Source organism: Phacochoerus africanus, chromosome 15 (assembly GCF_016906955.1).
Source record: "Phacochoerus africanus isolate WHEZ1 chromosome 15, ROS_Pafr_v1, whole genome shotgun sequence".
Lineage (NCBI taxonomy): Eukaryota > Metazoa > Chordata > Mammalia > Artiodactyla > Suidae > Phacochoerus > Phacochoerus africanus.
The window spans coordinates 73,896,761-73,909,622 of record NC_062558.1 but is presented as its reverse complement, the minus strand read 5'-3'; the positions used below and the strand labels follow the sequence as shown (position 1 = coordinate 73,909,622).

Below are 12,862 nucleotides of genomic sequence, written 5' to 3'. Positions count from 1 at the left end.
ACGCGCCAGCGTAATTTTGGCAGTGACGATTCTGGGCAGGGCCCCAAAGCTCCAGGATGCCATGATAGAGCTGTCCGCCAAGGACACAGCCATCGTGGTGACACCCCTGGTCACTTGGGGTCGGCCATCAAGCCCCCTGGGGTGGGTGCAGGATGGGCCTGCCTAACAAGAATTCTTGTCACTTGGCTGTAGTGTCCCACCCAGGACATCCCAGTACATGGTTCCAGCTATGCAAAGAATTCAGCTTGGGAATACCCATCATGGCCCAGCGGGTTAAGAACCTGGCTAATATCCTTGAGGATGCGGGTTTGATCCCTGGCCTTGTTCAGTGGGTTGAAGATCTGGTGTTGCTGTGAGCTGTGGTGTAGGTTGCAGACACGGCTCGGATCCCGTGTTGCTGGTGGCAGTGGTGTAGGCCATCAGCTATAGCTCTGATTCAACCCCTAGCCTGAGAACTTTCATATGCTGCAAGTGCGGCCCTTAAAAAAAGAAAAATGAAAAAAAAAATTCAGCCCTCGGTGCCTCCGGGCCAGGCAGTGGAGACCCAGCGCTGCCTGCTCAAGTGGAGATAGGATTATGGCAGGAACCCAGTCTCATTCCTTCCCTCTTCGCCTTCCCCTGACACGGCTGCAACAGAACGCTTTCAGTGTAAATCCTATCTGTGCTACAGAGGGGATTCTCAAGAGAGTGGGTGTTCAAAATTAAAGCAATAACTCGCTTTGGCTGTGAGCTTGAGGGAAGAGGCCATTCATCCTACACATGAGGACAGGCAGCCTCATTATTTACTGAAATGCTGCTCTGGAGCCCAGTTGGGGTCTGTGGCAATTAGAACCATCATTTCTCCTACCCGCTAAGAGCAATCCCTTGCCGAGAGCCTTTCATTTCTCTGGGTGTGCTTGTCAGAGCCTCAGCCTCAGGGCTCTCCCAGCCCCAAAGCAGCACCGGAATCCTCTGGGGATTCTGAGATTCGCATCCTGACCCGGTGGGCTCAGTGTGCTGTTGGTCTGTGGACCACAGTATCAGAAGCAAGCGCCTTCCAGCCTGGTGTTTCTGATCCTGTGTCTGGATGGGGACAGCTGGCGGGCAACGTGGGCTTTCTCGACAGCAGGCTCTCCAAAAAGAGCTCTGCCCCCTGCTCCGCCCAGAAGCTGCCTTTCTCTGAGTTCTGAAGGATGGAAAACTGGGTTTCTTCTTAGCCAACGTGCTTGGCTGCACTGGCAGTCTTCAGTCATGTCCCCTGGGATGGTCAGGCTGGATGTGACCAAGTAGGGGAGCCCTTGGCCCCCAGGGAAAAGGCTGGATGAAAGGACCCAGCCCCCCTGCCACCCGCCTGGAGGAGGGCACCTTACCTGCCGCTGGGGAAGGGTGGGAACGCCACCGACTTCAGCTTCTTGTCCTCTGCTGCCGACAGGCAGTTTTTGATGGTCTCTTCCAGCTGTTCTTCGCATTTGTCGGAGCCCCACTGAGGGATGTGACAGTGGATGACGAACTTGGCTGCAAGTCCGCTGGATTGGCTGACGGCCGCTGGGACATGAGAGAGAAATGCCGCAGATTATTCCTACTTGTTGACCTTAAGCCAGGGGGTTAGGCTGACCCTCCTGTGTCCCTCTTCGGAGAGCAGAAGCCAGGTCAGAATTGCTTTTGACAGTTTTGACAAGCTTCGGATAAACCTGTTTAAAGCTGATGTGACAGCATGTCCCGGACTTCCACAGTCTGCCTTCTGCTCACAGGTTAGGCTACTCCTAATCAAAGGTACACTTTGGAATCATCTCTGGTGGTTGTGGCAGCTGGGGAATGGCCTCCCCCGATGTCTGCCATCCACACCCTGTGAATGTGACCTTCCATGGCAAAAGGGACTTTGCTGATGTGATTGATTGCATGAAGCAGTGTGTGTGGGGGAGACTATCCAGGCGAGCCCTAAATGTCATCACACACGGGCCCTAATAAGAGGGAGGCAGGGAGGTCAAAGGCAGGAGAAGGCACTGTGGATGGAGCAGAGGTTGGAGTGATGGGTCTAGGAGCCAAGCAGTGTAGCAGCCCAGAAGCTGGAACAGGTAAGGAACCAGCCCTGCCAGCGCCCTGATTTTAGTTTCTCGACTCATTGTGTCATTTGATGCCACCAAGTTTATGCTCATTTGTTACAGCAGTGACTAAAAGCTACTATAAAGGGCTTTTTTTTTTTTTTAGGGTCTCACCCCTGGCATATAGAAGTTCCCCAGGCTAGGGGTTGAATCGGACCTGCAGCCGCTGACCTGTGCCACAGCCACACCAGATCCTTAACCCACTGAGTGAGGCCAGGGATCAAACCCGTATCTTTATATCCTCATGGATCCTAGGTGGGTTCATTAACTGCTGAGCCATGAAGGGAACTCTCTCTCTCTTTTTTTTACTACCACCTACTATAAATGCTTTTAGAAAAAGCCCTCCTCTCTCGTCCCCTCTGAGATCCTGACTGATGCAGACTCCACGCTTGGCGATTTTAGGCCCCTCCATCCACTGAGATGTGCTCTAGGAGGTCGTGCACCTCCTTGGACAGAGATTATCTTTTGATCATCTCTACATACCTGAGGAGCCTGTAGGGAGCAGTGTTCAAAATGGGTTGTGAAACTGGATCATGCCCATCCTGTCTCCTAATTTCAGTTGGCACTCCCTACTTTTATTCTTTACTTCCCCAAACCTATTTCTTTCCCATCAGTGACAGTGCTGGTAACGAGGAGCTCCAGATAAGTCCCAGTGGCTGTCAATCCCTGGAGGGGTGGTCTGATCCACTGGCCACTCTCTGGCCCCTTGTGGCATCTGTGGCTGCAGCCCCTAAACTACCCACCTTGTGGAGCAGGGGCTCTGTGCCACTCAAGAAGCCAGGTGGCAAAGGTCCCCAGCCCTCCCGAAGTGGCTAGCCTCTGGGATCCTGGGGGAGTTTGGGCAGGCCAGGGCTGCTAGGGGCAGCATTTGTAACAAATGGGGCTCCGCCATGTATTAGAACAGTGTGTGGGGTTGGTTTGAAAGACTTATTTGAAATATATTATGCCTGCTGGATATGTGAGCAGTTTCCTAGTGACGTCCACAGTGTTGGAGAGGCTGTGACAGCACAGCCCAGGCTTGGTGGAGACAAATGCAAGGGACACCCCGCCTGACAGCTATGGCTATCATCTACAGCTTGCCTTCCCAGTGCCTAGCTGGTGCCAACCATCTGATTAGCGATGAGTGAGTGAAGGAATCAGCCAACCTAAATACTAAGGAGGCAGCGGGCAAGACTGGTTGACTCTATGACCATGTACATTTGTACACTGGAAGCAGAATGTCCCTTTGCCTTGTTCCAAGAGAACAGTGGGGGCTGAAGCCAGTATCCTGGGGACTGGCCTCGCTTGCTTAGGGTAATTTCCCTGTTGCCTTTACTGTTCTCCAAACCAGAGAGATACTGGCTCTTTACAAACTGGGTTGACTTATTTTATGTGTATTTAAAATACAACCATGTTGGAATTCCTGTCGTAGCTCAGTGGTAACGAATCATTGGACTAGTATCCATGAGGATGTGGGTTCAATCCCTGGCCTCGCTCAGTGGGTTATGGATCCAGCGTTGCCTGCAGCTTCAGCTCCCATTCAACCCCTAGCCTGGGAACTTCCATATGCCACGAGTGTGGCCCTAAAAAAAAAAAAAAAGACAAACAACAAAGACAAAAACAATCATGTTATCAGCTGAATGGTGCTCTATTTTAAAAAAATTTTTTAAAGCTTTATTTATTACTTATTATTTATTATTAATTTATTTTTTAAATTTTTGGGTCTTTTTTGTCTTTTTAGGGCCGCACCTGCGACATATGGAGGTTCCCAGGCTAGGGGATGAATGGGAGCTGTAGCTGTCAGCCTACACCACAGCCACAGCCACACGGGATCCGAGCCACATCTGTGACCTACACCACAGCTCACGGCAACGACAGATCCCTGACCTACTGACGGAGGCCAGGGATCGAACCCGCATCCTCATGGATACTAGTCGGGTTTGTTAACCACTGAGGCATGATGGGAACTCCTGAATGGTGCTCTTTTAAATGTAAAGTCATTTAAAATAAGAGGAATAGACTCCTAACAGCAGTGTTAAGTCAAATATTTATAGAAGAAAAAAATGGCATGCTTTCTCATCCTTCTGACGCCCCCTATTTACACTAGATTTTGAAGGTAGCCCATGACACCCATGGTAGCATGTCAGCCTAAAACAAAGTATTTCCATGACAACTGGAAATGGAAAACTTGGTCTGTAGTGGTAACAATTTGTAGTGTTCTCTAGAAGTGCCAAGGTCAAGGTCAAGTGAACTTGGGGCTTGGGACACTGATAGTCGGTAGCAACAGCTACTAATACTCTTTATCTGATGTGATGGCACCACACTGTGAGGATGGCAGTGCGGCTGCAAGGACCCTCTAGAACCTTCCCTCAGGCAAACACAACTCCTTCTCAGAGTCCTCACAGTCAAGGGGACTCCGGGGTGGCCCCTTGTCCTGCTGGGAAGCTGCAGCTGCTAATCCTTGGTCTCCCTTGGTCACTGTGCTTTTCCTCCTGCCTCAGTTTCCTGCAATGGGCTCTCTTCTTCTTGCCTGGGCTTGGTGCTCTTTTTTCTGCTGCCCAAGGTGCTCAGCTCTGGCTCCTAAGCAACCATCTGCAAACCAGTCTTGTCCTCAGCTCTCACTAACTACTTACCAGTAACTTTGCTAGTGCCCCAGGTCTGGTGAAATCATCTATCTCTCCCAAGGCCCTATTCCCCTCCCTCCATCTCTGTCACCAGCACCACCTGTTGGTCTTCCTCTGACTTGTGTCATTCCAGGCCCATCTGCCTCATTGCCACTGCCACCTCCCACACTTGTCCCAGCCAGGCTGTGGGCCTGGATCAAGCTGGACTCTTCCAGAAAGAAGTTGCATTTGCTTCTATGTCACCTAGGGACCCTATCATACTCTGATCACATCCCACTAACTTCCCTGCTTGAGGTTTTTGGGCCACACTGGATTCAGCTGCAAATCTATAGGAGTACCAGGGTGTGGCTCAAACTCCCTAGTGAGGTTTTATTCCCTCTCGGTCTAACCAATGCCAAGGTCTAGGCTGGCACTTGCTGCCCTTTCTGCACGGTGGGTTCATGTCTTGACCTGATGTGTCCTGGATCTTATGTGGGGTCTCCTATTGGACATTCCGACTTGGAAATTTATTCTTTCTTAAAATAGGGGCATATCTTACAACCGATGGTATTTTCCAACTAAATGAAATATGATGTTAGACCCTGATAAACTGTCTCCCCTTGTCCAGACTCACCCTCACCAACCCTTCTTTCCAGGGAGCTACTGGTGATTAGCCCTGGTCCAGAGGTATGTAGACCTAACAGATTTGCCCCAATTTCTAAGCTCAGGCTTGTTTCCTGCAGCCCTCCTCTCCTTCCTTCTGGATTCTCTTCCATTTCTCCCAGTGATCCTGCTTCTCTGTGGTCCTTTCAGCAAGGATCTGTGGACTTCTGACTCAACTTCTGTGAAATCCTTTATCTTTCTCTTTTTAGGGCTGCACCCATGGCATATGGAGGTTCCCAGGCTAGAGGTCAAATGGGAGCTGCAGCCGCTGGCTTACACCACAACCACAGTAACACAGAGCCGAGCCAAGTTTTTGACCTACACCACAGCTCATGGCAAAGTCAGATCCTTAACCCACTGAGTGAGGCCAGGGATGGAACCTGTGTCCTCATGGATTCTAGTCAGATTTGTTTCCACTGAGCCACTACAGGAACTCCTGAAATCCTGTATCTTTCATCCTCTTTGGAGCCACCCCAACTTCTCCAAGTAGAGAACCTGGCTCTCCCTCTGTGCTCCACTTGTGTGTCTGTCTCTCCTCCTAGACTGTCCAGGGCTTGAGGGCAGGGATAGGTTGTTTTTTTTCTTTTTGTCTTTTTAGGGCTGCACCTGTGGCATATGGAGGTTCCCAGGCTAGGGGTCTAATCAGAGCTGTAGCTGCTTGCCTACACCACAGCCACAGCAACGCAGGATCCAAGCCGCATCTGTGACCTACACGGCAGCGCCGGATCCTTAACCCACTGAGCGAGGCCAGGGATCGAACCTGCAACTTCATGGTTCCTAGTCGGATTTGTTTCTGCTGTGACACGACATGATGGGAACTCCCAAGGGTAGGTTTTAATTGTCTCTGAAGCCCCAGAATGAGTACAGAACTTGGCACCAACTTCACTGGTCACTGGAGGTGGTGTGCATGGGACATGGATCTGGAGCTGGGTCCACCAGTCAAAATGTTATCCAGTATCCTCAAAAAGAAAAGGAGTCCCCACTGTGGCTCAGTGGTAACAAACCCAACAAGTATCCATGAGGACTCGGGTTTGATCCATGGCCTTGCTCAGGGGGTTAAGGATCTAGATGTGCTGCTGTGAGCTGTAGTGTAGGTCACAGAAACAGCTCAGATCTGACGTTGCTATGGCTGTGGCACAGGCTGGTGGCTACAGCTCCAATTTGACCCCTAGCCTGGGAACCTCCATAGGCCAAGGGTACGGCCCTAAAAAAAGAAAAAGAAAGAAGCGTTCAAATGAACACCTATACCAGCGCAACCCTATTTACAAAAGCCAAAGTGGAAACAACTCAAGTGATGACCGAAAAAACCCATGGAATAGTATTCAGCCGCAAAAAGGAATAAGGCACTGTTGGCTGCCACAACATGGATGAACCTTGCAAATGTTTTAAGGGAAAGAAGCCAGACACAAAAGCTCATGTAGTACATGATTCCATCTATATGAAATATCCATAAGAGGCAAGTCCATAGAAAGAGAAGGCAGACTGGTGGTTGCCAGGGGCTCGGGGAAGGAAGTGACTATTTAACAGGTGTGGTGTTTCCGGTGCATGTGATAAAAAGTTCTGGTGATGGGAGCTCCTGTCATGGCTCAGTGGAAACGAACCTGACTAGCATCCATGAGGGCGCAGGTTCGATCCTTGGCCTCGCTCAGTGCGTTAAGGATCCGGTGTTGACGTGAGCTGTGGTGTAGGTTGCAGACATGGCTCAGATCCCCTGTTGCTGTGGTTGTGGAGTAGGCCAGCAGCTGCAGCTCTGATTTGACCCCTAGCCTGGGAACTTCCAAATGCCTCGGGTGTGGCCCTAAAAAGACGAAGGAAAAAAAAAAAGAAAAAGAAAAAGAAAAGTTCTGGTGATGGAGGAACAACATGGAGTGTGCTTAATGTCACTGAACTGTACACATTTAAAGTTTACAGTAGTAGATTTTGCCATGTGTATTTTACTGCCGTAGTTCTAGACCATTTGGGGGTAAGCTGATACAAATTGGCTTGAACTATCCAGACACTTTAAAGTCCCCAAGTGGATGAAATGATCTTCACGGGCATGCTCAAATTATCTGAGAGATGCTAAATAGCTTCCTGATTGTCTATTTTTCTCTGCAAACTGAATGGGCCCTTGTTGCACGTCAGCCTGGAGGGGAAGGCGGAGAGGCAGTGCCGGACCCACCGCCGATTCTACACCTACCTTCAGCTACTTCCAAAGGGCCCTGGGACTTGCGAAGCTCCTTTACCGTTTCCAAGAACTCTTTGCCTCCAGCCTTTTCCAAGGCTTTACCTGTGAAAAAGAACAATGGAAAGCCATGGTGGTTGCTCTTTTCAAAGTCATTAATGATACACACTGACGTATTTTTACCAGGTCTTTAAAAAAAAAAATGCTTAGGAAGTAGGAATCAAGCTTTGCAAATGAAACCGATTGCCAGGGGTCTCCGGTGGCAGGGTCCCTGGGCTTCTGTCCAGTGGGACTTAGGTGCTGGCAAAGTCTGTTTCTAAAAGAACTATTCAATACTTTATTTAATAATGTTTCTAATGTATCATAGGAGTTACCTCCCCAAAATGTGACTCACAACTGGATGGAAAGAGTTTTTGGGAAATGTGGCAATGTTGTGTGTCTGTGTATATATCACATTATAAGTCAGATCCGAAGGGATTTGCCTTTGTAGAATTTGAAACAAAAGCACAAACAGCAAAAGCTAGCGAGGCAGGTCCAGAACCTTTAATCAGAACACAGAAAAGGAACCGAAGTAGCTCTGAAGCTGGAGAGTGACTCCCAAGTCAAAAATTTTAAAAATGGCTCAGAAAGACAACAATAAAAAAAGAAGCTTCAGAAGTTTGCAAAATTTGTACAAAAGTTTATGTACATAAGTGACTTTATGGTTATGACTTTAAGGTTAGGGTTAGATAAGTAAGGTTTTTTTTTCCCTTGACTTATGTCTTTCTTTTGTTAATTAAAGTGTAGTTGATTTACAATGTTGTGCAGATTTCTGCTGTATAGCAAAATGATCAGTTATTACCCCCCCCCACGCACATATAAACACTTTTTAAAAATGTTCCTTTCCATCATGGTCTATCCCAGGACTTAGATCTTTATTTTAATTAACTAATTAAGGGGAACTCCCATCTTTATTTCTTAATTTGATATTTAATTTGAAATTAGAAGTCTCTACTGAAGAGGGAAAGGATACTGGAGATTTAAAAGACAGATCCCAGAGTTCCCAATGTGGCTCAGTGGTTAACAAATCTGACTAGGAACCATGAGATTTCGGGTTCGATCCCTGGCCTCGCTCAGTGGGTTAAGGATCTGGCGTTGCCGTGAGCTGTGGTGTTGGTTGCAGACGCGGCTCGGATCCCGAGTTGCTGTGGCTGTGGCCTAGGCCGGCAACTACAGCTCTGATTAGACCCCTAGCCTGGGAACCTCCATGTGCCGCAGGTGCGGCTCTAGAAAATACCAAAAAAAACCCCAAAAACCAAAAACAGATCTTTTAAAAAAAATGAGGCTCCAGTGTTCTGATCTCTAGATTCGGTACCCATGTTGTGTTGGTTAAATTCAGTGTCTTGATTTTTTTAATCTTCTTCTTTTTTTTGGCCACCACTCAGCATATGGAGTTCTAGGGCCAGGGGTCAGATCCGAGCCACAGCTGCAACCTACGAAATAGCTGCTACAACGCCTTAACCCACTGTGCCGGCCCTCCAGAGATGCCGCTGATCCAGTTGCACCCCAGTGGGAACTCCCAGTGTCTTAATTGATGGCAGCACCCCACACTTTGGGGGCATCTCTCAGACCCTGCACCTAACTCTTGTCATCTGCTCCTAAGTCTGGTCCCAGAGCCACCCTTTGGGGATGCAGCCACAACGAGGGGCCCAGTCCCCAGGTGACAGATGGCTAGGCAGTAACCTCTGGGTGGAGCTCTGGGGTCCTGTCCCCATCTCACAACCTGTATGTTGTGAGTCCCCGGGGCCAAAGGACAGACACAAGCCTGGGCAGCCTGTGATCTTGTTTCCCCAACTTGAGCCTCAGTTTTCAATGGAAAACACAGAGCTTCTGACAAGCTAATCTCCCAGGACTTTTCTGCTGGGAAATCCCTCGGGTCTTTGATGTTAGGACAATTCTCCTCTCAATATTTCAGGGTTGTGTTTCTACAGAGGCCAAGTGGAAGCCCTAGGAGGTGGCAAGACTCCATCTATGGCCCAGCGGGAACCCCTCCTATGTGCACTGGGAGATCCTCCTGCCCCTGAGCTGACCTGTGGGTGTTTTGTCCAGATGAGGGTGACTGCTGCTCTCGGGTGGGAGATGAGGTATTTGCCTTCATGGATTTTCTTTTTTTTCTCTTTTCTTTTAAATTTATTTTTATTAAAATTTTTTTTTTTTTGGTCGTTTTAGGGCCGTACTCTCAGCATATGGAGGTTCCCAGGCTAGGGGTCTAATCGGAGCTACAGCTGCTGGCCTACACCACAGCCACAGCAACATGGGATCTGAGCCGCATCTGCTATCTACATCACAGCTCACGGCAACACCAGATCCTTAACCCACTGAGCGAGGCCAGGGATTGAACCTGCTTCCTCATGGATACTAGTTGGGTTCATTTCCACTGAGCCACGATGGGAACTCCTAAATTTTTTTTAGTAAATTATAGCTGATTTACAATGTTCCTTCAATTATGGATTTTCATCTTTGAATGAATTTGGTGAACTGGAAGTCTGGGGCAAGTCTCAGCGCTCTCTCTCTTTGTGGTTATTATTATTATTGTTGCTGTTATTAATACTCAGTTCAGAAGCCTCCCTAGAGGCAGAGAGAAGCAGCTTCCCCACTGCACACTCATACCAGGAGGATGGAATCTACAGAGCCAGACTGCGAGAAACTCTCTACCACAAATGATCCAGCTTCCTCAACAAATAAACTGCTAAGAAAAAAAAAGAGAGACAGGTGAAGGGGGAACAAATGGGCTATAGGAGACTTATCAAAAAACCGTAAGGGGTGGACTTATTGGAGCCTGAATCAAATACACACATTTTTAAAAAAATTGACATTTGTGACACAATTGGAACTTGAACACTAACTGGATATTTGATGATAATAAGTTCATATTTTTAGTTGCGATAATGTTATTGTGGTTACGTTGCTTAAAAAATAGCCCTTGCCAGAGTTCCCATTATAGCTCAGAGGTTAAGAACCTGACTAGTGGGAGTTCCCATCATGCTCAGCGGAAACGAATGACTAGCATCCATGATTACACAGGTTCGATTCCTGGCCTCACTCAGTGGGTTAGGGATCCAGCATTGCTGTGAACTGTGGTGTAGGTTGCAGATGCAGCTCGGATCTGGCATTGCTGTGGCTGTGGTGTAGGCCAGCAGCTCCGATTTGATCCCCTAGCATGGGAACTTCCATATGCTACAAGTGCGGCTCTAAAAAAAAAAAAAAAAAAAACCTGAGGATGATGGTTTGATCCCTGGTCTCACTCAGTGCGTTAAGGATCCAGCATTGTCACTGTTGTGGCGTGAGTTCTATCCCTGGACTGGGAACGTCCACATGCCCCTGGCCATGGCCAAAAAAAAAGGTAAAAAACTTTAAAAGATAGACTTGTTTTGTTTGTGAGAAGCTAGGACACACTTCGATACAGAGCTCAAGATTAAGGTCACTAAGGGAAGTCTTTCCACACAGCGGGAGTTGAGGGCAGTTGGTAGGGCTGGGCTGGGTTTGAAAAGTGGAGGAGTTTTCATCACTGGATGTAAGAGAAATCCTATTTCTCTGTAACACTGTTCTATGCCTCCCCACCCCCACCCCCAAAGTGCTGTCCTCTCTCCTTTTCAGCAAAGCAAGTGGCCTCTGATGCCAAGAGGGAAACGTAAGTGAGCCCGGCAGCCTGGGGCCCTGGCTGCACTGCTAGCATCCACCCCGTATCGCCTACCTCAGGAGCAAGTCTTGAATTCCGGCACAAAGCCTTTTCTCTACTCGCTTCAGGTTTTTGCTTTTGTTTTTTTTTTTTGGTCTTTTTGCCTTTTCTAGGGCTGCTCCCGCGGCATATGGAGTTTCCCAGGCTAGGGGTCTAATCAGAGCTGTAGCTGCTGGCCTAGGCCACAGCCACAGCAACTCGGAATCTGAGTCGTGTCTGCAACCAACACCACAGCTCACGGCAACGCCAGATCCTTAACCCACTGAGCAAGGCCAGGGATCGAACCTGCAACCTCATGGTCCCTAGTCGGATTCATTAACCACTGAGTCACGACGGGAACTCCAGCTCACTTCAGTTTTGTAAAATTGGATAAGATGGGGACCATTTGGTCACCAAGAGCTCATACCCTCCCAGGTTCCTCCACTGAGCCCGGTGTTGGCTCCCCCCTCAACCCCTCGTGGGACAGGTGGCAATCCAGGTGAAAGACCTCCGCATAGAGCCTGACAGACACCGAACTTGTTCCAGATATGCATTTCCTTTTCATCAATGATATTCTCAATATTTAAGCTCAAAATGTATGTAGAGTTTTACCCAAAACATATACAGCAATGTTTATAATAACCCTAATTATAGCCCGGATTGCCCAAATGCCACCAGTGGTAGAATGGACCAATAAACTGCATTATAGACCTACCAATGGAATATTAGATAGTAAAGATAATGAATGAACTGCAGTCACACAAAACAACATGGATGGATTCCACGAATACAAAGTTGAGTGAGAGGAGCCAGATGCAAAAGAAGACATACTGTGTGATTTCATTTATATAAAATCCAGAACAGGTGACATCCCTCTATGCCATTACAAGACAGGATAGTGGTTATTCTTGGAGGGAAAGGGGACCGGGAGAGGGATGTGGGGGACTTGTGGGGTTCTGGTCCTACAGCTTTGTTCACTGGGAGAAAAACGCATCAAGCTGTGCTCTAGTGATCTGTTTCTGAATAATATATCAATAAAAAAACTTCCAAAATATATGCAGATTTAAAACAAAATTAGTTTTTCTCTAGGAATGCTGGTCCATTACACACAAAGGCAGAGTCCGACGGACTGGGTCTGCCAAGGGGGCGATATCTAGTTGGACAATGAGTTCGTCACAAGAATTTGGCAGAAGCGTTCCTGTTCTATGGCACCTCTCCCGAAATCTCAGCACCTTACCTATATCTTCCTTGAGGTCAATTTCGGCTGTGGTTGGGTGGACAATGCCCTCCACTCTCATGGAGCCAATATGGCTGATGTCACTCTGGGTCAAGGACAGCTGCATTAGGAAGAGAAGACGGAGAGTGTGGGGGAGATCAGGTCCCATGGGACACCTTCATGTTTTATCTCACATCTATGTATTCTCTCAATTACTTACACTGACTGTCAACAGAAAGGGCTGTACACGGAGCGACCCTCTCAAGTTTCCCAGCTGTGTGGTTTCTAAGAGGCTCTTTTGAGCTCAGTGGATTGGATGTTCGCTCTGAGGCTAGCAGCCTGCAACAAATCTGCCTGCCCTTCTGGAAGCAGGACAGGGGCACCCCACCCCCCCACCCCCCATCCTCCTTTCCTGATAGCTGATGCCTTCGTTTCCCATCCGGGTGGCTTTAGTGTTTG

General features: G+C 48.4%; 1 protein-coding gene across 2 annotated transcripts in view; it reads right to left on the bottom strand.

Annotated features, from left to right (window-relative positions):
• Positions 1-12,862, bottom strand: part of LOC125116611 (core histone macro-H2A.2) — a 51,380-nt gene that overhangs the window by 1,277 nt on the left and 37,241 nt on the right. For both annotated transcript variants that reach the window (XM_047761993.1, XM_047761994.1), the window contains exons 6-8: positions 12,425-12,524; positions 7,506-7,595; positions 1,350-1,524 (exon numbers count right to left, since the gene is read on the bottom strand). In XM_047761993.1, the coding sequence (XP_047617949.1) occupies positions 1,350-1,524; positions 7,506-7,595; positions 12,425-12,524 (365 nt within the window). The remainder of the gene's footprint in view (positions 1-1,349; positions 1,525-7,505; positions 7,596-12,424; positions 12,525-12,862) is intronic.